A 24,741-nucleotide genomic window follows, 5' to 3' on the forward strand; every position below is an offset into this window, starting at 1 on the left:
AAAGTTACGCCTTCTTTTTTTGTGTGAACATTTGGGTGGCGTTATGCAAATCTTCCCACATCGTGACGTAGACATGTGGGGGCGTGTTAGAATGAGCCGTTTTAGGTAGGCGTGATTGACTTTTATAAAGAATATCTCTTTGGATTTGAGACTTTAGTCTTTGCAACTTTACAGATCTTCTTTATGCACCAAGAGCTTGTAACACTCCAAAGAGAAAGGAAAAATTGAAATCGCATCATATGACCCCTTTAACACATTCTCTTAGCTATAAGTAATGCTGCACCTAACTCTCATTAGAGTGTTAGTAGAGTATTAGTAGACTGGTAGGGTTAGGGTTAGAATAAGTTGACATGTACTTGCAAAATTACTTATAGTCAGTAGAATGTCTGTTGGGAGACAATCACAATAAAAAGTTATCATATATTAAAGGCACAATATGTAATTTTCGCCGCTAGAGGGCGCGTATTCAAAATAAACAAAGAGGCAAAGGCGTAGTTTGATGACGCTGTGACTGAGTGTGGAATCATGGGAGTTGTCGTCTTCATCCCCACAGCCGATGCAATCCGACGGGACTCCGGGGCAGAAATCATGTTCATGGATGAGCTAATGATTTATTAACATAGTAGAATGAAGCAGGGTGAGGCTGAAAGCCGTCGAAGCGAAAAGAGGCCGCTGAACGAGCGTGACACACGGCTCGAAAGCAGCGGAGCATTTATTATGCCACAGTCGAGCGCTTCTGCTCCTTCCGGTCGTGCGTATGGGGTAAAGCAGCGCTGTTTTATCATACTAGATACATTTGAAAGTTCTGTTATTATACTACTCTGTGCGGTCGTCACTGGTCTAATAAAACGCACAACATATTAAAGCATCTTTGGTGTTTCCGTGTTTTCTACAAAACAAAAATCAAGGGGTTATGACGTCATTGGCAGGCGACACAATCCGACGGGCCGTGTCACTAGTTAAAATTGCTTATTTCTCAGGATTTAAACATTCTACGAAACATTTGGGATAATGTAAGTACACAAGTCAGCAAAATATATAACACTGTTCTAGTGGTTTTTGGATATTTTAATAAAAAAATCTTACATATTGTGCCTTTAAGCAGACAGTCTACTAATACTCTAATGAGAGTTAGTTGACATAGGTGCAATGTTACTTACAGAAAACAGAATGTTCAAAAGGAACCATCAAAATAAAGTGTTACCATAAAATGTTATTAAATCGCTGTCAGGATTGTATATGAAATGTATAGGCCCCTGGGGAACCACAATTAAACTAAAGACAAAGGGGAGTGATATTTAATTGTGGAAAGCATGAGGGGTGAAACTTCCAAAAAATTAGCTATACAATAATTTGTCAGCTACTGATTAGAGAAAGATGAGTTCTGAACAAAGGCAATTCAGATGGGGCGGCTGTCTTCTTAGCTTTGTTGCTTTGTCCAATAAATTCTTATTGCAAGAAAGAGAAGACTTTTCTTCACCACAACTTTCTAACCCCTACTAAATTAACTCATTCTGGGTAAAATAACATTATGTTTTAGTGTATTTACTACTAAACAAATCAAAAACACACAAGCAGTTTTTATTTTGATGACCATTTTAAGTAATAGATAGATAGATAGCATCTAAAATCACAAATTCACAGAAAATCGCTACAAAAAAATCAAACTCCAAAAATCTAAATTGTTTATATTTTGCTCATTTTTTGAGAATTTCACAATTACTCTGAAAAACTGTTTGAAATTACTTGATGAAGTTAGTATATTCATGCCGTCCTTTGTCTTAAAGTAAATATAAAAACACCTCCTTTTGTATAAATCCACTTGTTTTTGTGCAAAATAAATATTCAAAGCAGCGGGGTCAACGTGTTGTGTGAGAGTGCACGTTTGCAGGGGGAGTTCCTCTCTTCAATCCCACCTGGAGCAGAAGGCCCTTCACCATCACATGACTGCATGTGTGCGTACGCGCCGTGGATGCCAGTGAACATGGCGGATGAGAACGCAGAAGCGGAGCTCGACTGGAGCGGCCGACAGAGCCTGCTGCTCGACGAGGACACATTTTTCGCTATGGAGGGTCTGCAAGCCACCTTTCAGCAACTCGAAGCCGAGCTTCGGCAGCAAGACGTTTCTGAAGAATCGTCCACGGAGTATTGCAATAACTTCTGCCAGGTACGCGCTGCATGCATGCGAATTGTTTATATGCAACGTTTCAGAGCAGTGGTGGCTCGCGTTAGCTGACCAAGATGCAAGTTGTGGCTGAAAACAACCATGCGTGGATGTTATCTCAACGTGTGGGCCGTTTAGTGAGCTATGCAAACGCAAAACTACCATAAGCTAATTGTGTTGGCATGCACGCCCAATAACTAGCTAATTTAGAGACGTTGCGAGCTTTAAGTTGATCATTTCAAGTAGCACGCTGTATTTGGTTGTGGTAGCTAGTTGATTCTGCATATAGTGTGTTGCACGGCTTACCATTTCCCTTAGTATTTGCGGCGGATATAAGCTTGTTTAAAATTGCGTATCTGTGGTCTGTAAAATCATGTATTTGAGATTTGGCTCATACGGCCTGTTTGGAACGGCGTTTCCATGCATTATGCGAACAGGTATATCTTGAACGGGGGTCCAGCACGATAGTGGGGTGGGGCTCCGTTGTGTTTATCTCATGCATGTACTCGGTCTCTAATAACTTTGATGCCCCTCTGTCACGTGTCACTTCTAATCAACCTTGGGAGTGTTTGCGTACTTGAGTTCAAACTCAGACCCATTTTTAGAGACCCAGTTCTCTTTGCATTCCCATTCAGATCTGTTTTTAGTTATGATTGGGTTTAATTTCCATTCACACCGTGTTGTTTTTGTGGAATCAGCCGACTTGAATATAATTGTTATATAGTGTTATTGATGGTGAGTAGAGCTGTTTTTAATTTTAAAAGTTAACAGCCAGTGAACAGTACTTTGTGTTTAGTAAAATTGTTGGCATCATTAAAAGATTGATTTAATTCAACTACACATACTAGGTATAAGTAGAGACAAATTTCAGTGCTGTACTGTTAATCTCTTTACTACAAAAATATTAATACTTTTTTTATCTACTCTAACTTTCATGGAGTATTTCAACAGTTCTGTTGAACCCTCAAGCCTTCATTTTGTCTGCTGAAGGAGCACATTGAGTTGCATTTAAGTGTAGTAGTAGTACAATAGTTTCTTTTTACACTACTGTTAAAGTTTGGGGTCAGCAATATTTTTTTTTGAAAGAAATTAATACTTTTATTCAGCAAGGCACATTAAATTGATCAAAAGTGACAGTAAAAACTTTTACACTGTTACAAAAAATTTCTATTTAAAATTTTTTTTTATTTTGAACTTTCTATTAATCAAATAATTCTTAAAGGGGTCTTATTATGCTCTTTTACAAAGTCTTGATTTTGTTTTGGGGGTGTATTAGAACAGGCTCTCATACTAGGTTGTTCGAAAAACATGTTATTTTTCACATATTTTACATTATTACAGCACCTCTCTCCCTAGTCTGGCATGAACGGCTCGAATAGTTACTGTATCAAATGAAGGCACGCCTTCTGAAATATGAAATATGCTGTGATTGGTTAGCTGGGCCAGTGTGTGCTGTGATTGGTTAGCTGGGCCAGTGTGTGCTGTGATTGGCCTGGTTGGGAAATGTCATATCCTTTACCATAGCCGCCTGCCGGCTTCAGTGTCAAAATCAATTTTAAACCCGGATGATTGTAACCACTCTAAGTTTGTCTGCCTTGGGAAAGCTAGTGTGTCTCCGACAGTGATGACACTCGTTGCCTTCTCTAGTGCAGCTCAACCAGGTTTCGTCCCATTCGTTGATATCTGTGATATGACAAATCCCGGAAAATATGCGTTGTAGTCCAAACGAGTCGTTTGTTGTAGTTTTTGAAAAGTGATTTCTGTTAAATAAAATATCACCTTTTGAATTGGACTTTGAGCTTTGTCACTTTGCAGATCTTTTTTATGCTCAAACAGCAACATTACAGGCTAAGGTTGAAAAAGCATAATAGCACCCCTTTAAAAACACAAAAGTGGTAAGCAGCACAACAGTGAAGATGATAAATGTTTCTGAGCACCAAATCAGCATATTAGAATGATTTCTGAAGGATCATGTGACACTAAAGCCTGGAGTAATGACTGCTGAAAATTCAACTTAGCCATTATATGTGTAAATTGCAGTTAAAAATATTAAAGTGGAAAACAGTTTAACAGTTAAAATTGTCACAATATTAATATTTCACTGTATGTTGATCAGCCTTGGTGAGCATAAGAGAATGAAAAAATATTATGAACCCAAACTTTTTAACAGTAGTGTATATGCTCTTTGTTCTGTCATATTCATAGAAGCTCCACCATGTGTCATCATTAGTGTTGTACAGTAACAGCAGAATTGTTTGGTTTAATGCAAATGTGAACCGAGAGAGTGCACTGTGTTCTAATTTGTGTTATAAACAAACCATACAACCGCCCAGACCTGGCCTTGTTTTGATTCATTTTAAAGTGGTCTTTAAAAGTTGGGAATATTTGTGTATACATAACAATTTGATGTGAACTGCTTTCAGACTCCTGAAACGAACTTTGTTTAGTACAGATAATTTGGTCTGAGAGGTATAAGATCTCTATATAAATTCTAAATAGAATTTAGGCCTAGTTGTTTGATTTTTTTCAAGAATTTAAAGTGGGGTTTAAGGGGACTCTTCATTTTGTATCAAGTTTTTTTTAGAAATGTTTTGCATTGCAACTTTGTTAAAATGATTGCACACATGCCTTTTGGTGTGATTTTTGTCATTGTTGAAGATTAATAACTGTTACTTGTGACAGCAACACGTCACTCATGCAAAGACATTTTTTTAATGTGACCATAACACCATAAAGCTAATCTTTCAGTGTTGGTGCTTCACTTGTAATTTGGTCATAACAAGCACATTAACAGTGTTCCGTTGGGAACCTAAAGGCCCCATTTAGGTTTATTTGAAACCTCAGCTCTCCCCCTTTTTCCTCCGCATCAGTGTTGCTGTGGCAACGACTCCAGTCAGGCTCAATCCTGACAGATGTTACATGCCACACCCTACCTGTCTGCCTTAGAAGATATTTAATAATTTGCTAAAAATTGTTGTAATAAACGTTCACTTTTCATGTGTGCATCATGGGTCCTTCTCTTTGAATGAAAACGTAACCCATGGGCAGATGTTTTGTGGAGCTGGAAGAAATTCTATGTTTTCACGAGAGCAGCCATGTTTTGGTTGAAAACAAGTTGGAACAAGTTTGCCGCTTGCTATTAGGGCTGGACAATAATTCAATATCAATATGTATCGCGATATAATTTTTTTTCAATAACGGTGATATGATTTTTAAACACATTTCCGATATTTCGATATACATTACCAGTGTTTCCCATACATTGATTTATTTGTGGCGTTTGACTTCGTTGAATAAACATGAGCACTGCACGTTTCAAAATCATAACACGGCACGGGTGTTTTATATGAATGTATCTCTGAAGGGAACCGACTGTCTTCAGAATAGTTTAGATGGCATTTTTATCTGATAAAGTAGCGTTCATGTTTACAGCCATTACTGGAGAAACATTGATATCGGAATTATATCGTATCGACCAAAATTAAGAAATATATCATGTTATAAATTTTGGCCATATCGTCCAGCCCTACTTGCTATAAATCTTGAACTGCTACTGATATATCTTTGTTTTACAGTTAAAATACACTTCTGTAACCTTTGGAAGAGGCTTGTTTTAATGCAGGCAGATGGTTAACAATTACACTAGTTTGAACCCAAAGAGGTCTATGTTCTTGTGAAACTGCAAATTGTAATGTCCTATGTTGTGCTTTTACTATTTAGACTATATTTTGACATTACCAGAATAAATATCAATTTCTTTTTTTTTTCTCAAAATAATGAAAGCCTCCGAAGGAAGCACCCAGTTGCTCTGGGGTGAGTCTGGTTAACAGGGCTATACCCAGTTACCCAGAGGAAGCTCTCCTAACCTTAGATTTATAGGTTAAATATGGCATGACGTTTCCTCTCTCATTCTCTATAATAAGATATCAGCTGGGATTTAACATCCCAGAGGCTTGAGGTTTGTGAAAGGGAGTTTGAATGTGTATGAACTATGAAGAACAAGGAGGTTATCTGGAGTTGCTCTGTGCTCTAGGTACATCTGCTTCCATCCCTAAGGTCCAATCAGAGCGCCTCAGCACAGATGGAGTGCTTTGGAAGTGTTGTATCAGGGGTTTCTCCTCACATCCTCCCCTGTGTGGACATGTAGGTTTGCAGCAGAGACAGCGTGTTGGAGCCAGGCTCTCAAAAGACCCTGGTTGGCTCTCTGAAGAAGTCAAAACTCTTCCACCTTTGTCTTGTTTCTTGATCGTAATGCGCTACCGCTCAGATGTTTAGGGTTGGGAAGATTTTTAAAATGTTTTTGACAAAAGTCTCTAATGCTCACGAAAGCTGCATTTAGGCTATTTGGTCAAAAATGCAGTAAAACAGTAGTGTTGTGAATATTAATACAATTTAATTCATACAATTTAAAATTATTTTGTATTTAAATATATATGTAAAATTGTAACTTTCCTATGATGGTAAAGCTGAACAAGTCTTCAGCGTCACGTGATCCTTCAGAAATCATTCTAATATTCTGATTTGGTGGTTAGGAAAAATCGATATTTTACACAGATATGCTGCTTAATATTTTTGTGGAAACTCCGATTTTCATGATTCTATGATGAATAGAAAGTTTAAAGAAGAGGACTTGAATTTTTTTGTGACATTTTAAAGCTGCAGTCTGTAACTTTTGGCGCTCTAGCGGTTAATGAACAGAACTGCGTGCGTCTTGCAGAAGAATATTGTAGCCGGAGCTACTTCTCTCTTTTTATGTCTATGGCGAATCACGCAGGTACTGGACTACTCTGCAGCGTTACCTACCCGAACCAGTCTAAAATAGTCCAAATATAAACACTTATCATAGGTGTACCGTAGTGATTCAGGACAAGCCAAAAACACGGTTTGGAAAATGGATTCATGGTGTACTCGCTTATTATAAAAATTGTGTACATTTTGAACACAAAGTTACAGACTGCAGCTTTAAATATCTTTAACTTTTACTTTTGAATAATTGAATGCAACCTTTTGAATTTTTTTTTCCAAAAAGAAAATCATACTGACCCTAAACTTTTGAACGGTTGTGTGCATGTGCACAGATTTTGAAAAATGGATTAGGGTACACAGCCTTTTATTGTTATTAGTGAATTTTAATAGGCCTTTATGTTGGATATCTGAAGAGCACTTGACTCTCAAATTATATCTGTGTGGTGTTTAAATAGCTTAATGATTTTTTTTAATGATCTTGTTCATTTCCCTTCTTCTTGTAGGCTCTAATGCATTACGCTGGGAGCAGGAATTCAGTGGAACACGGATTACCTCTTTTGGAGGTTTACTGTCTGTCAATCAACTGTTTTGCTGCTGCCCGGCCGCATCTCACAGGCGACTCCCCCAATGTTGCCCTTGTGCTCAAAAGACTTGCATTGTAAGTGCAAATTTTAGGATGCTAATATATAAAGGCAGCCTATAACATAATACCCATAATTTGTGTCTGCAAATATCTCATTCTTTTTTTCACAAACAGTTAGAAACAATTGAAATCCTGTCCAGTTGTTTGCTGGCTCACCTGATCATAGAGCATTAAAACCATATTGATTTATTCCAAATGTTGTGATCATCTGCAGGAGTTGCCTTGAATTGTTGTTATCAGTGCCTCAAAATGAAATACCTTTGGAAGCATGGCTGCAGTTCCATGGTTCAGTTCAGGTAAGATCAAATTATTGGGTTTTTATGTGCTAAGCTAAATTTATTGTGTGAGATGAATCAAAAGTTAAATTTTTACTGAACAAAAGAGGCAAAATTAAAATAATTCTTATTGTGAAGATTAGGGGAACCTTTTTTTAGGGGTCAAACCATAATTGCCAGGCCCTCAAGACCCTTGTCGCAGATGATGGACAGTCTGTAATGTTGTTCAAGGACAATAGACAGGGATGTACTCTTGGTGTATTAAACAGAAAGAGGGACATGCTATATATGGCGCTTTTCCACTGCATGGTACAGCACTGTACGGTTCACTTTTGGGGGGTTTTCCACTGGGTACACTAACTTTTTTTAGTACCACCTCGGTTGAGGTTCCAAGTGAACCGTACCATTACCAAAATGTAACGTGACGTGTGAACTCTGCTGATCACTGATTGGCCGGAAAGAATCGTCACTACCTGCGTCACTGAACTTGCGACACAAACAACAGAACCGCTAGATTTAAATCAGCACAGCCAGCGAAGGATCAAATGCAACTGTTTTGAACAAGCGCACCTTTTTTAACAACCAAAAAGTGGCTGTTTCGTGGTCTGATGAGGAAGTACAGGTGTTCCTCTTGTTGATAGCAGAGGAGCGGATCCAGCGAGAGCTTGATGGGGCGACGTGGAATGAAAACATTTTTCAGGAGTCGCGACAATAGAGGCAGCGCAACTATAACGATATGTGAATAATCCCGCCCACTCTAAAGCGATACTAAACTGCAGTGGAAACGCAAACCGAGCCGTACCGTACTGAGCTGTGTCGAGTCATACCACGCAGTGTAAAAGCGCCAATAGATTCCCAATGTGAAATTCAATTTACAATCACCCTAAACAATACTGAAAAAACTATAGTGCCATTTTTGCCTAACAATCAGTGTGTTTGCTGCACATGAACTGCAAGCAGTATACAGATGTGATCTATACCATGGACCACAAAACCAGTCATAAGGGTCAATTTTATAAACAAGCTTTCCATTGAAGTATGGTTTGTAAGGAAAGGACAATATTTGGCTAAGATACAAATATCTGGAATCTGAGGGTGCAAAAAAATCTAAGTATTGAGAAAATCGCCTTTAAAGTTGTCCAAATGAAGTCCTTAGCAATGCATATTACTAATCAAAAAGGTTTGATATATTTATTGTAGGAAATTTCTTTATGGAGCATGATCTTTACTTAATATCCAAATGATTTTTGGCATAAAAGAAAAATGGATAATTTTGAACCCGTTGTTGGCTATTGCTACAAATATGCCCATGCTACTTAAGACTGTTTTTGTAGTCCAGGTTCACATATGAGATTTTCTATGTACATATAATTTTTCATGGTGTGGTTTGACTCTTTGTACAGGCGGCCCATGAGGCCATGCTGCAGTATGGCAGTACAGATTTGCATGCCCTGCTGAACATTACAGGTGAAGGTGGAGCTTGGAATAACCCTGTCCTGGTTTCACTTCTTACCGGCCAGTCAACAGATCGAGAAGAAGGTAACACCACATTAATACAATTTTGGCCATTATACTCACATTAAATGTAAACAAACTCAGCATTTCACTGCTTTCATGTAGAGAGTGGTTGAACAGTTTGTTGTTAGTTTATTCAGCTATGTGGACAGGCTGACAATTGATTACACAATATTAAGTTTGATGTTTTGACAGATAACATGTGATATCTAAAGTCAGACCTTAAGACAGTGTTGATATCTGCAGATAAACACATTCAGCTGTTTACTTTTGATTGTCTTCCTCTGAAACAGTGAATGCCTATCTTGCTTTGGAGGGAGAAGGTTTCATGGAAATGCGCATCAAACACCTGGAGAAAGTAGGGGAGGTAGAGAAAGCACTGATCCTCAACAAAGCCTGTGCTAACTGTAGCCTCCTGCCTAACCGATCTACTTTTCGCCAAACCTTTGTCACCCAACTGTGCCAGCTGCTGCCTAGTGAGGAAGCTATTTTAGAGGTAAAGTACCCAGTTTTCTTTAGTGATTGACTCTGATCGTGATATGTTTTAATAATAAACTAAATTATTTTACTATCTCTCCCTCGGTCTATAAGATTTCTAGAATAGATTCAAAAGATGTCCTGGACATTATTTGCAACTTGGATGCTGAGGGGGAAGAGAGCACAGCTTTCATCCTGTGCACCACGTATTTTACACAGCAGCTACAGCAAGACAGCTTGGACTGTTCCTGGTGCGGACTTGTTATATTCAAAATACACTGGACTGTCTTTGTACTTGTATTTAGCTTTGTTCACTTGTGAACGGATCACTGGAGATAATGCTAATACCAGGTGTACATGAGATCTGGATTTCCCTGTGAATGGCATCTCTAATGAAGTTTCTTTATTCCTGTGGTGTTTGTCAGGGAGTTAACCCTGCTTTGGAGCAAACTGCAGAGAAGAATTGATGTGTCCCTTGAATCATTTATTGAACGGTGCCTCCAGTTTGGAGCCATTGCTAGGACTATCTACCATCTTCTGTTCCTCATTCGTGTAATTCAGACAGAGGTGAATAGACCTGTTTCCTCCCTTGTTACTTGGTTATTCCTTTTAATGTATGCTATGCTGTTCCTGACTTTGTCTATTGTATTTTTTCAGGCAGTGCAGCTTGGCCTAGCAGTTTCAGTTGAACTGTGTGTGAAGGCTCTTCGGCTTCCAAATCAAGATGTAGACGCGAAAACAATGGTCTGCAAAGCTGTTGCCTGTCTCCTCCCTGACGATCTGGAGGTTATACGGGCTTGTCAGCTCACAGAATTCCTCTTATGTCCTACTCAGGAAGCCTTTGGTGTCCTTGAGGAGCTCTACACACGTCCTGATCAAAAATATGATGAGGAAAATGCCATTATTCCAAATTCCCTGCGTTGCGAGCTGCTACTTTCTCTGAAAGCACATTGGCCATTTGATCCTGAATTCTGGGACTGGAAGACATTGAAGCGCTACTGCAGTCAGTTACTGGGGTTGGAACCGGAGGAAGAAGTAGAAGATGAAGCAGTACCAGAGGAGCTGTGTAATGTTGGAGCAGTTTTGAATGAAGAGGCTGGGAAGGAGGAAGAAGTTGAAAGTGAAATTAATGTATTTAGCAGCACTGAGCAAGAGCAGATAGTGGAAAAAGCAGAAACCGAAACAGGCCAAAAAGTCTTAAAGAAACAAGACTCAGAGCATGTCTCTAAGAGATCCGACAAGCAAGAGAAGAATAAATTTGTCTGTCAGATATGCCATAAAAAAGTGGTTGAGACACGAATCTGTCACCATGCCAGAAAACACATGGAAGATGATGTGTGGACATGCCCTGTGTGTCTACAAAGGTTTAAAAGTAAAAAGGAGTTTGAGCCACACTCTAAAACACACATTCAGATTCCTGCAGAGGGTCACTGGAAAAAGAAAAAAGTGAAGAAGGTGGACCCGAAACAATATTTCAAGGAGGATAGTTTTGATGAGTTAGAGCCAGGTCAAATTCCTTTAGACCCTTCTCTAGCCATGTACTATCAGTCCACCCATGACCCTGTTGTATTAGAACATATATTAGAGAAAGCCGCCAGTGTGCCTGATAAGCAAGTAGAAAATGACTATATTACATTTGACTACATTAAAACACAATATAAGTTACAGAATCATGACGTTTACCAGTGTCCAGCCAGTAACTGCTCAAGAAATTTTAAACTTTTCAAATATTTGGGTGTGCACATCAAAAATGAACATGATAGTGAAGATCCCAACCTGAAACATTATCTGGAGATGAAAGATCGTCGGGAGAAGTGCACTTTCTGCCGGAAGACCTTCATGACTGCCTTTCACCATCGCCAGCACCGTTGGGTCCATTATGGAGAGCATCCCTACATGTGTGTGGTCACAGGATGCGGTGCCCGTTTTGACACCACCAATGAACTTGTAGCTCATAAGCATAGTCATGGGTTCCATTTGTCCTACGGCTGTGAGCTGAAAGGCTGCAGTTTCTCCTATTGTGACCTTGGGCAGCTCTACCACCATGAGGCGCAGCACTTCCGCAATGCTGCTTACACTTGCACCAGTCCAGGGTGCAAGAACTTTTTCTACTCTCGCAAAGAATTTCTTCAGCACTTGGCAACCCATGACATCAGCTTTACAGGGAAAGACTTTGAGACACAGAGAAAAATGAAAAGGAAACTCTTGCTCCCGGTTGTGGAGAGCTCTGAGTCAAAGGCAGAAGTAGAGAATGGTGTCCAAAAAGGTTCAGGTTCTTCACAGCTGTTGGCCAACAGGGAATCTAAGGTCTCGTTGACATGTGTTGCTGTCTGCTTTGATGGTAAGAAGTTTACGTGTGGCTTAAAAAGGTGTGGAAGGACATTTACTACTGCAAGAGAACTTCAGAAGCACTTGAGAATTGCTCATCCAGACAAATTTAATGAGGAGGATCAATTATGCAAGAAGAAAGTACAAGCAAAGCATTCTAAGACTCAAGCCAATGAATTGCATAAAAGTGGTCAGGATAACACTCTAAGAAGGTCATCAACGGAGGAATCTAATCATGAAAAAGCTCCCTCACCTGCTCCTGAGTCCATAGACTGTGACATAACCCTTTCAAGCGTGGAACTTGGTGCAGCACTAACCGAGATCATGCTTGGATTGAGTCAGCTAAGCCTTAATTCTCCCAGCACTAGATATGCTACGCGTAATTCACAGAGCACTTGCACGCCTACCTTGAAAGCAAGGTCACCTGCCAAAGCATCGAACAACAAAAATGAGGTGAGATCTCATGTATCGAGTAGTGATTCAAAGAAGCTGCCAAGCAAGCCAGAATCACAACAAGCACGTGACAACAATAAAGACCCTGAGAAGGAGCAACTGCAAAGCAAGCTCTCAACCAAGCCTTACACCTGCGAAGCCAAAAGCTGCCACTACCAGAGCGTTACCAGTAGTGCTTTAATGCAGCACTACATTAAGATTCATGGCTACTCTGAGGAAAAGGTTAAACAGATTGAGGTGTTTCAGTCTCAAACATTCAAGCCTTCCAAAATGCTTGACAGCACTGAAAATTCTGTCTTGGAGGACGATCAACCACACAGCGAGTTCCTTGTGCAGGCCACAACGAAACCTTACATCTGCGAAGCTAAAGGTTGCCGCTACCAGAGTGTTACTAGTCATGCTTTAATGCAGCACTATATTAAGGTTCATGCTTACTCTGAGGAAGAGGTGAAAGAGATGGAGGTGTTTCAGTCTCAAATATTCAAGCCTTTCAAGTGCCATCTCTGCTCCAAGAGCTACAGAAACAAAAAAGAATTGAGGATCCACTATATACATATGCATCACATAAATAAAGCTGTTGTTGAACAGATGAGCTGCTCTTTTAAAAGAAAGCTAGTTGATAAAGCACCCGTGGTGTCATCATCTAAGGTGAGGACCAGGAAGAAGTCACAGTCTTTGAAGATGGATGATGTTAAAACACAAAGACGAGAAAAACACCTGTGGCAACAAAAATGCCAAAAACAAGATTATCGGTTGTGGAAGCGCAAGCTTCATAGAAAAAATGGACAAGCTAAAGCTGAAAAGAAGAGCCAAGTCCCTTCTGAAACTGATGCGCATGTAAACCACTCAAATGTTGATGTAAGGGGAAGTCGTCGCTTGGTTGCTAAAGGGAATCTGAGCTACATCCTCAATAAATACAATAAACCCTTTCATTGTGTGCATAAAAACTGCAGTGCTGCCTTCAATACTCAGAATGCTCTTGTTGGCCACCTTCAGTTGGTGCATCACTATAACCGCTCACAGTTGTGCTTCCCATGTGAACACAAAGGATGCGATAAGCAGTTTAACAACTTGTCTAGTCTTACTAAACATTACCGTAGAGTGCACAACAAGAAAATTACATCGAAAATGCCTTGCAAGTCTAAGAACATACCAAAAAGACAAATGGCTTCATCAGAGGAGCCTATACCAAGGTTCAAGTGTACCTATGCTAACTGCAATGAGTCCTACCATCTCAACAGCAGCCTCTTGCGTCACACAAGTCAGTTTCACCAGAACCAGACTCCCCTGAATCCAGTTGCTACATCTGTGAACAGCGAGTTTAAATCAAGCTATAAAAAGCATGTTTTCTATAGGCATTGTGATCCATCTGATTCCCTTGTGGTGCGTCTTCAGAGTACACCTAAAAAAGATGAGTCAAATAGTGGATGCCAAACAAAGTTAATCATCTCACCCTCTTCCCAGTCGTTGAAAGATTCCCAAAAGCTGCCTCTTAAGCAGCCTATGAGGTGCTGCCTCAAAGATCAGGAAATTTCTCGTTCTGACAAGAACTTTGAGTCAATTGAAGAAACCGCAGAGGAGGAGCTGGAAGAAGTACCTAAGAAACCAAAAATTAAACTAAAAAAAGGATTTGACAGGATTGTCTTGCGAACGCATGAGGAGGCTTTGCAGATGTGCCAGGACCGCTGCCTTCCTGTGGCCTTCCCTTGCATGGTACAGAATTGTGACTCTGTAGTCATGAGCATGCATAGTTTAAATCGACATTATATTAGCGTTCACAAATTTAGACGCAAACAGTTGACTGACAATAAGGACAAATTATGTTACACAGCTGAAAAGTTAGAGGAGATAATCCAAAAGAAATCCGCTGTGTCTGCTATCCCTGATTTAACAAGAATTCCAAATGGCGTCCTTAAAATGGAGTATCAGTCTGAGCCTGCGACCCCAGGTGGCACATCACTGCCAATGAGCCTCCATTCGATCAAAACTGAATCAAAGGGTCAGGAAGTGATCGAGTTTTCAGGTGAGCCACTCCCTGACAGAAGTTTGCTTATTGCTACTGAGGATTTGCTCTATGGCTCCCCAAAGTCAAGCAGGCACCCCGAAGAGTCTGTTTCCGAGGAGAGTCCAAGGCACAAAGACAGGTCAGAGTCGGAGTTAACCACACCTCCCCTTATTCGCCCTCCACCGCTTGACCTCTCTCCACCATCTACCCTCAGAATCGCTGTTGATGAAAGTTCAATTGAACCCTCTTGTAAAGACAGTAAATCTATTAACATTCCTTCTACTGTTTCCATATCAGTTCCCACCCCAACTCGGCAGCCCCTCAGATGGAAGAATGAACTCTCTGAACCATCACCTCTAGTCCCTCTTTTACCCATCTCAAAGGATCCTGTAACTCACAGTCTAGCCCCACGAGCTTTTGACATCGCAACTTACAAACCTATGGGCTTTGAGTCGTCATTCTTGAAGTTCATTAAAGAGAAGGAGGAGATCAAATGTGAAAAGCCATGGACTGCAGTAGTTACTAAGCCTGATCCTCCTCGACGCCGTGATTGTTTCCGGCGAAACTGCTCGGTTAAGGAGAATACTCAGAGAGGAGCCCCAATCTCCCGAAGCCGCAAGTTTCGCTCATCCCCTCTGAGGCACTTGATCTCTAAAGGAGAGTGTACCTCTATCCAGAATCTCCGTCTGATTTTGGAGAGAGCTTTAGGGGGCTGTGGGGACCAAGCTATAAAACAACTTCAGTTCTTGAAGCCTGTGGTGGTTCTAGAGAGGCCAAAGTCCTTTACCTCCATTCTCGATCTCTTACCCTCTGAAACTAACGCATAATCTTCCGCTGGGCACCAAGGCAGTTAAAACTGGCCCACTTTTTTATTTGAGAGACTTTCATAGTATTTTTTTATATCATTGATACAATTTTGGTTCTTTGATGCCAGGATTAGGTACCTTGATCGTGAAGTTGTGAATGTTTATATCTGTAAATAAGGTCAAATAAAAAAGAACGACAAATGATTTTGAAAATTCATATTGTATTATGTTGTATACACATCACACCAATCACTGTAAATGACTCCACAAGATCCATGTTACATTTAGTTTTTTTTATATACACTAAGAAAACACAAATGCAGAATTAGAATTGCAAATAAATTTATTCAAGTTTTATTCAAATTAAACAGGGACATCCTTGCTTGTTTATGAGGCTTACAAAAATGTTTGGAAACCATTGAACAGGAGACAGGCCTGCATGTTGATATTCATCCTCAAATAGCAAGCCCGAAAACACTAACAATGCAGTATATAGTTTTATTCTCCCATCGTACCGTGCAACTCCCTGTAGAAAAACAAAAGTCAGTATCATTAAAAGCAATTTCTTGATTATGCTTGGATTTGGGCCGTTTTGCATTAAAGTAAGAAAACTAAATCTGAAATACTTGCCCAGTCTTTCAATATGTCTTACCATCTGTACTGTTGTCCCAGAAACATGAGCTGGCAGTGTGCAAACCTGCCCCATTTTTTTGGAGTATGATGCATGTCACTGGGTGAACAAACATAAGAGATTGAATTTGGGGGGAAATTACGGGTACTGTACCTTTACATAAGTACTATTGTAGTTTTAACGGCCTCTTACCATACCTATGTACTTGAAAGGCTTTCCTAATTTAGTTAGCTGGCTTAGACTTGACTCTACAATGCTTGACATCCACTGGTTGATTTTACTGTGCTGGTAAGAGCTGTTTCCAATGGTGCTTTCAACAGCCTGTTGTCAAAAGACCCCATAATACACTAGTGATTATTGAAAAATAAAATATCGATCATTTACATTTCTAAGTATTTACTCCTACAATCAAAGTTATTTAATTTACTGTCGAAGATTGACTCCATGTCTACACAGTGTGGTGATGTAGTAGAGTCTTACTTCTTTGATAACTGTGGTAATCTCGTCCACAACAAATGTAGTCTGTGAATGAACATAATTAAGGTCGCAGCTTTGAGGTACGTCTGAGAAAAATTTAGTATCTCTACTGCGTACATTTAGAAGTAGGAATCACACGTTACTATTATAATTTTTGTGTCAGTTACCTCCTCTGCAGACTGATCCTCGTCCATTGCTGGATTTTAGTATTTAGTATAGTAGTGTTTTGTAGTATCTATGGAGACAGACCAGGGTCACTGCCTGGATGGTAATCACGGCACAGACTCGCTGCTTGCAAGATTGTGTTCTTCATTGTTTTGTCAGTTTTTGTCTAACAAAGCAACGACAATAACGTTTAACGTTTTTGTCGAGGATGTGGCAGCAAATTCTTATTACGCTTTGACGTTTGCAGCACACTGCAAAACTGGAAAATATAGTTGGGAAATATTTTTATTTAGCTTTCGTGCATGAAGGGTTATACTATATCTATAACGAATACAATTGCATAAAAGTATTGTGCTTCATTTTTTTTAAAATGATGCACAATAAAACATTCTGTTAATCGGTGATATATACCTTTTTTTTTTCTTCAACTACCACGTCTCATTTTAACGCTTCAAAAACTGAAGTTTGTTTGATTTAATACTGTATAAATACCCGTGTGCATAAAGGTGCCCAAAGATAAAGAAACACACGCAAGTGTCTGACAAATGTTATTTTTTAATGATTACTCTTAATAATTTTTGTGTATTTATTATTTAGCCATGACTATCAGTCTTACTGTAGTAGAATAGATGAATTAAACGCAGTATTTGATTAACCTGTAGTTGCTTGTGTAAATAAATCGAGTTTATCACTATACGTATTACCTCATAAATAGTGCATTTTAAATCTCTGAACCATGCATTTAGGGGGAAAAATCAGGAACCCGTTTCGTTCTGCTGTTGTGTCTGGTCGAACACAGTTTCTGGTTACACCTTATTTCCCATGAATGGGAAAGGAAGTGATAGAGCATGAGTTATCATTATTTGTGCATTCCTGCTAGTCGTTTTTCAATATATGGACTTAAAACATACACATTCTCGTAAGGTTCAAGTCTCGTATTGGGTTGGAATAGGTACGAAGATTATCTGTTGCCTTGAATGACTATCAGACAGCCGAATCACTGGATATCACGGAGCTAATTAACGGTGCCAACAAATAACTGCCAAGCCGTAATAATGCTGCTGGAAATTCTTGCATTACCAGTTGAAGACAAAATCTTTTACGCTGTCCTGGTCTTCTCATGGACGGTGTATATTTGGGAGGCCTACCTCGCATATAGACAGGTCAGCATATGGGTATTGTTTATCTTGGTCGTGTTTGCGGAAAGCATTTAAAGGCAGACACTTTATGCATTTATGATTTTCTATTCTAATTGGTAGACTTTGGGAAAAATTCATATTCCAAAACCCATCTCATCTTAGAGCTTTGTGCAAATGCATAGTAATGTATTGAAATAATGAACTACTCTAGACCTTGTATAAACAAAGACACATTTTACCTTTCACAGAGGAAAATCTACAGCGCTACAATGCATGTGCCCACTGAGCTGGGCAAGATAATGGATTCAGAGACCTTTGAAAAGTCTCGCCTCTATCAGTTGGACAAGAGCAACTTTGGCTTCTGGTCTGGACTCTACTCCGAGGCAGAGGGCACGGTGAGCTTCATGTCAATTTCAAAGTTTTAAATTAAATTAAATTTCCAAGTGTAATGCAGAGTCTTTTTTTCATATTAGCTAGTATTTATTTTATGTTCAGATAACTTTACGTCTGTAGGTTTCAGTTGTAAGTTTCTTACAAGTCCTATGGGTGAGAAAAAAAACATGCACCTTAAGGTTTCGTTCTAATTAATACTGGACTGCAAATCTTTTCTTTTTCATTTTTAATGGACTTCATTCAAGATTCTTTTCCACTTGCATCTGTTTTTTCCTCTTTAAGCATGTTTAATTTATTTCTGTTTTGTAGCTGATTTTGCTCCTGGGAGGAATCCCGTTCCTCTGGAAAGTGTCTGGGATTCTCACAGCTCGTTTTGGTTTTGGTGCAGAGTATGAGGTAGGTATATTCTCTGGAAACCTTTTGGTTGAAAAGACTCTTTTTTTTGTGTGTGTGTTTTTAGATAATATTTCTAGAATTTGTTCTCATTATGTGTGAATTTTGGCCCGCAAAAGTTGTCTAATGTCCTAGTTCTGTATGTGTATATGGTGCTTTTACTTATGTTTATGTAACTTCAGCTGAATTCGACTCCTGTGAAACTGAAGGCTGGAATACACTACACCACTTTTGAACAAATTTTAAAACATTTTGCATGTTACGCTTGTCGACTTTGCAAATGGTGACAGAAAAATCTAGGCATCACACACTACCAGACTTTCAAGTCTTTCCAAACACAACAGACTCACACAGAAACATGTGACTTGTTGCTAGCAGATGCATAGCAAATGAAAATAACTTGTGTCCTTATCCTTAAACTGGCTCAAAACATGTTTGATACTCTCCAACTGGATGGAGTCATAGTTTGGAGCTAAAAAAAAGTCTGTGCGCATCATACAATACGCAGTTTACTGTCTAGCCAAAATCTGCAGTCTTGCTCTGATTTTCAGCAAATAGCATTGACTTCTCCAGACTGCACAAATCTAGGTAAAAGTCATGTTATGTATGTTTGGAATGAAACATCAGCTTACTGCATGCTGAATATTGTGCAGTATACACTGTGAAGCAGTAGGTATTATCCTATTGTCACTTGACCTCGTCATGCAGCTTGTGAGTGGTGTCCTGTTAACATCTTGAAAACAAATTTGGTTGTTTTCATTTTTAAGGTTTTTGTGTAAATGTCTTGCTTTTTGGCAGTCCAATCAAATTATTAGTAAAAAAAAAAGATTGTCTACTGTACTTTAGAAGTATTGTACTAGTATGCTATTCTGAACATTTTTAAAAGGTACTGCATTATTTAAAATGGTTTTCTTTCCTTCAGATCTCCCAGTCTTTGGTGTTCCTGATGTTGGCAACTCTCTTCAGTGCTCTCACTGGCCTTCCCTGGAGCCTCTACAGCACTTTTGTTATTGAGGAAAAGCATGGATTCAACCAGCAGGTAGATAAAGGCTGGCTCGTATCTATTTACTGTCATAGCAGAAATAAAACTAATGGCAAGATGTATTGAAATGTCTCTATCGTGCCTTCTTTATAGACAGTGGGTTTCTTCCTGAAAGACGCTCTCAAGAAGTTTGCTGTGACTCAGTGTATTTTGTTGCCAGTGACATCATTGCTCCTCTACATCATCAAGATCGGTGGTGATTACTTCTTCATCTATGCCTGGCTCTTCACACTCGTCGTCTCGCTGGTCAGTTTTCCTGGCTTTTACTGAATGTTATCTGTGAGAAAAAGAAAAAGTGAGTTGAACTGTCCCTCCCATTTTGCTCTACAGATTCTGGTGACTATCTACGCAGACTACATTGCCCCTCTGTTTGATAAATTCACTCCGCTGCCAGATGGAGAGCTGAAGAGTGCGATTGAGAGCATGTCAAAGTCCATCTACTTCCCCCTCACCAAGATCTATGTAGTGGAAGGTAGAGCAAACCATACTCATCTTTTAAATGTTATTACTTTCTATAGAACTTTAAATGTATGTGAATATAATCGCCCTTCTCCTAATATATGTGCTCTCTTTTCTAGGTTCAAAGAGATCTTCCCATAGTAATGCATACTTCTATGGTTTCTTCAAAAACAAGCGCATTGTGCTATTCGACACTCTTTTGGAGGATTACTCCCCTTTAAATAAATCTGGAGAGAAAGAGCCAGGAACGGGAGAGGAGAACGAAGCAGCAGGCAATGAGAGCAAGTCCAAACCAAAGGTCAGAGCCAGATCACTAACAAATTAGATTAAATGGTTTTTTATTTTTAATTTTTTACATTTTTGTCTGTATTCAGAACAAGAAACAGGGCTGCAGTAACCCTGAGGTTCTGGCAGTTCTTGGACATGAACTGGGGCATTGGAAACTAGGCCATACAGTCAAGAACATTGTCATCAGCCAGGTGAGTTGCTGTATGTGCGGCTGTGCTTTACAGCTTAAACTCCAGTGTTGTAGATTCCTAACAATTTTTTTTTTTTTTGATTTTTCCTTTCTAACTAACAGCTGTTAACTGCCAGATTAACACAGTCTTAACAAAGGAAATGTGTTCTTGTCTTGTGTATTTCTCACAGCTGCTATATCAGTTGTTTTTGTCATGGCACATTTCTGCAATGTTGTTTTGTCCGGTTGTTCAAGTAGAATCTGATTAGGTTGAACAGTAGCTGATAAAAAACACAAGACACCAAAGGCACAGAATTTTAAGGGCGCATGATCCGAGGACCATAATTTGAGGATGCTAACGACTCCGTTTCTTTACAGATGAACTCCTTCCTGTGTTTCTTCCTTTTTGCTGTCCTGATTGGTCGAAAAGAGCTCTTCATTGCATTTGGTTTTCATGACACCCAGCCAACTCTTATCGGGCTGATGATCATCTTTCAGTTCATCTTCTCACCTTACAATGAGGTACCTCTTGCATTTCTCTCCTTTCTTCTTTCTCTCTGAAAAATACATGAGGATTTGTTTGCTAACTATGCATATTCTACCTTCTATGTGAATATTTCTGCTTAGAATTACATGCAGGACATTACAGTGCGTTTGCAAATGACACGGTCAATGTTTAGGGTAATCAAGTTGTGTATGCAAGGTGTCGTATGGGTATACTAGATTGATTCTAGGACATTGGCATTTATTAAAAGACAAAGAATCACCAAAATGCCAATTTTGTAGCACTAACTTGTCTGTAAATTTTTTTATTTTTTTATTTATTTTTTATTGTCATGAGACTTATTAAATAAGTACTTATTTTCTAAAATGGGCCCAGAAAAAAACTTATACAGTATTTATCACAAGTACATTTAAAGAATCTTTTATAAAGTTGGATATATAAAATGTAGTCTTTTTTTCTCCAAGTTTAATTTTATAAAATATTTGTACTTATTCAATCTGTTGTCAATTGTTTAATCTGTATCTGCCATGTAATAGCCTGTGAAGCTGATATGGCAATAAATGTAAAGAAATCTAAATACAACCATTTTCTGGATCTTCAGATGTATCTGATCCAATTCACCTTCTTTTTCCCACTTCAGTTGCTGTCGTTCTGTTTGACGGTGTTGAGCCGAAGGTTTGAGTTTCAGGCAGATGCATTCGCGCGCAATATGGGCCGATCATCTGAGCTGTACTCTGCTCTCATCAAGCTCAATAAGGACAACCTAGGCTTCCCTGTAGCAGATTGGCTCTTCTCTATGTGGCATTACTCCCATCCTCCCCTGCTAGAGCGGCTCAGGGCCCTCACTGGACCCAAGCAAGACTGACGGCTTTGCAAGGGGGCGCCACGTTCACCACTCGCTCCCCCGAGAAAGGGTTTCCACCGGCCTCTAATGGCCCTCTGATATCGATGCCTATTTCTCTCTCCTTCTCTCTCTTTTATTTCCCAAGTGTTTGGGTTTTGCCATTTGTTTGTTATCGCCCTGGAAAGATGTGTAAATTGATTTCAGATGGCTTCAGATAGCTCAGTGTACAAGATGGTAATGATTTTTGAGTCTGTGTTTTCAGTATGCCTTTTGCAATTGTTCTTGATATGGTTTTGATTGTTTTAATTCGTTTATACATTTTAACTGTGAATTGCCCCCTCCGGTTCTTTAGATCCATGCATTTTGACTTAAATTTTGTGTCATCCACTTGAACCGTGAGAGAGAGGAGGTTAAAACATTTCAGAGGGGCCTTAGCAGTGTATGAAACCAAGAGATTCTTACCAAGGGATTTAATACTGTGTGCCAGCTGGTGTACTTTAAATAATGTCTGTTTGTTGAAACTGGAATGAGAACTGTCTGCAGTATAGTCAGATGAAATTAAATGGATTGGATGACAGATGTTATGGACTACCCAATTAGACTGCTATTCTGAACTCGTTTGGCTCAGTTAGGCCAATTAAAATGTCTATTCCAATTTGAGTTCTTTCAACCTTTTGAAATAATTTTGTTCTTTGTTTTACCAATTAAAGGTGTTTGAACATATGTGTGTGTGTGTGTGTGTGTATATATATATATATATATATATATATATATATATATACTGTAAATTTTTGTGAAATATGAGCAACATACAAGGACCAGGTTGACTTTAAAAATATTTAATGAGTGGTTAGAAATGTTGTTTTATTTAGTTAATTTTCTCTCTGTGCCTGTGTGTGCAAGATGTTGCTATGAGAATGTGTAGAAAAATTATGCTGTCACATTTCCCCCATTTCCTCAGAGAATTGAAGCCCTTAATAGTAACAGAGTTCTGCTGGTGGAAACTGCATTTATGAGGATTCTGTGAGTTTTCACATTAAGAATGTTAAATTTGGCATGCAATCTTGTCAAAATGTTGAACTCTCAAGGCTTTTAATGTGACTGACATATAAATGGATTAATGCGGAGTAGCAGTGGCTTGAAGAGTCCATAGAATGCCCACCTGTTGAAAATAAGCCCTAAACCATAACAAATCCTTAGAGAGAGTTATATGGCTGTATGTTCAAACTTACTCCTCAAGGAATGTGTCTTGTGACATCTGGAATGTTTGGACTGGAAAGATGAACTTGCATCACTATGAATAAAACAGATCACAACAGCTTTGCTTTAAGCTTGTTTATGTTTCCATTTAATGTTTCTTTTTTTCTTTTTAATCTGCAGGCTCTTTAAATGCTCTTCACATTTTTTAGGAGTACAAAATGATCAAAGAGAAAAACATTTGTACATTTACATTGCAAAAATGAAGTTTTGATATATTTGCTCTTCATTAATCTGCACAGACAGATACATACAACTGCAATAACACATTAAACCCTGAGACTAATATTTTACAAATCTTAGCTTTTTCATTTTTTTTATTGCATCTATAACAGCATAGTTGCATATTAAAAGTGATATTGTCAATCGGTCGTAGAATGTTTTTGAGTGGCTGTTCAGTCTTAAGATTTAAATCTCATTAAAATATTTGGTGGGAGGCACAGTTTATTGTAAGTTATCAAGAATAAAAGATTCTATACAAAATGTAATGTTTGGGAGTTGAATACATTTGTACATAAATGTTTGAATATTTTTATTTACTCCGAATCACTCAAATGGTATTAATAAACTTCCTAATACAGTTCTCTGATGCCTTGGTTAAATTGTTTTCATATTTTTTGTTCAGGGCAGCAGAATGTCTTGCAGATCAAAGTAGAATAGACATATATATGGCAAGCCGTTTTATCTTAAATTATTCCCAGTGTTACTCGTCATAATTGCATTTTTACTAGTAAGAATTTAATTATAGAGCTCTCTAATTCAGTTTTCACTAGTAACTAGTAATTAGAGCTCTGCAATTGCATTCTTACTAGTAAGAAATGAATTAGAGAGCTCTGCAATTCCATTGTTACTCGTAACAATTCCAATTATAGAGCTCTCTAATTCAATTTCTACTAGTAACTATGGCATTAGAGGTATGGCAAGCTGTTTTATCTTAAAATATTCCCAGCCTTACTTGTTGTAATTGCATTTGAACTAGTAACAATTAAATTAGAGAGCTCTACAATTAAATTCTTACTAGTAACAATGCCAATTACAGAGCTCTCTAATTCAATTCATACTAGTAACAATTCCAATTAGAAAGTTCTACTAATTAATTTTTACCTCTCATATGACTCCACTGACTTCCATTAATTTTTAATTGCAGAGCTCTACAACTGATTTTTTACTCGTAAGAAATTATGGCAAGCCGTATTAGCTTAAAGGGGTCATATGATGCAATTTCAGTTGGTCCTTTCTCTTTGGAGTGTTACAAGCTCTTGGTGCATAAAGAAGATCTGTAAAGTTGCAAAGACTAAAGTCTCAAATCCAAAGAGATATTCTTTATAAAATTTCAGAGTCAGCCACGCCTACCTAAAACGGCTCGTTCTAACATGCCCCCACATATCTACCTCACTATGTGGGAAGATTTGCATAACGTCGCCCTTATGTTCACGCAAAGAAAGAAGGCGTCTGATTGCCTGTTCAGTGTATGATTCTGCCTGTTTACCTACCTAACGATTACCTGGATTATCCCCGTTGCTTAGTTTGCCTGATCGGACAGATGTATGTGTTTGAACCTTTTGCC

General features: G+C 38.7%; 3 protein-coding genes across 3 annotated transcripts; 2 read left to right on the forward strand and 1 right to left on the reverse strand.

Annotated features, from left to right (window-relative positions):
• Positions 1 to 1,884: 1,884 nt before the first annotated feature.
• rlf (RLF zinc finger) lies at positions 1,885 to 15,621 on the forward strand. The gene is made up of 8 exons (XM_016269840.1): positions 1,885 to 2,167; positions 7,414 to 7,568; positions 7,768 to 7,849; positions 9,232 to 9,367; positions 9,637 to 9,839; positions 9,935 to 10,071; positions 10,246 to 10,387; positions 10,478 to 15,621. Exons 1-8 carry the CDS (start codon positions 1,952 to 1,954, stop codon positions 15,431 to 15,433), a joined length of 6,027 nt encoding a protein of 2,008 aa, XP_016125326.1. The 5' UTR covers positions 1,885 to 1,951; the 3' UTR covers positions 15,434 to 15,621.
• A 154-nt stretch (positions 15,622 to 15,775) lies between these two features.
• Positions 15,776 to 16,869, reverse strand: dynlt1a (dynein light chain Tctex-type 1a). The gene is made up of 5 exons (XM_016269846.1): positions 16,688 to 16,869; positions 16,524 to 16,565; positions 16,241 to 16,364; positions 16,065 to 16,142; positions 15,776 to 15,938 (listed from the first exon to the last, which is right to left on the reverse strand). Exons 1-5 carry the CDS (start codon positions 16,712 to 16,714, stop codon positions 15,868 to 15,870), a joined length of 342 nt encoding a protein of 113 aa, XP_016125332.1. The 5' UTR covers positions 16,715 to 16,869; the 3' UTR covers positions 15,776 to 15,867.
• A 587-nt stretch (positions 16,870 to 17,456) lies between these two features.
• Positions 17,457 to 22,648, forward strand: zmpste24 (zinc metallopeptidase, STE24 homolog). The gene is made up of 10 exons (XM_016269841.1): positions 17,457 to 17,848; positions 18,073 to 18,219; positions 18,527 to 18,613; positions 19,533 to 19,649; positions 19,746 to 19,898; positions 19,983 to 20,124; positions 20,231 to 20,409; positions 20,486 to 20,590; positions 20,947 to 21,090; positions 21,714 to 22,648. Exons 1-10 carry the CDS (start codon positions 17,741 to 17,743, stop codon positions 21,936 to 21,938), a joined length of 1,407 nt encoding a protein of 468 aa, XP_016125327.1. The 5' UTR covers positions 17,457 to 17,740; the 3' UTR covers positions 21,939 to 22,648.
• Positions 22,649 to 24,741: the final 2,093 nt, after the last annotated feature.

The sequence above is a fragment of the Sinocyclocheilus grahami genome, unplaced genomic scaffold (assembly GCF_001515645.1).
Source record: "Sinocyclocheilus grahami isolate Dianchi unplaced genomic scaffold, SAMN03320097.WGS_v1.1 scaffold54.1, whole genome shotgun sequence".
NCBI lineage: Eukaryota > Metazoa > Chordata > Actinopteri > Cypriniformes > Cyprinidae > Sinocyclocheilus > Sinocyclocheilus grahami.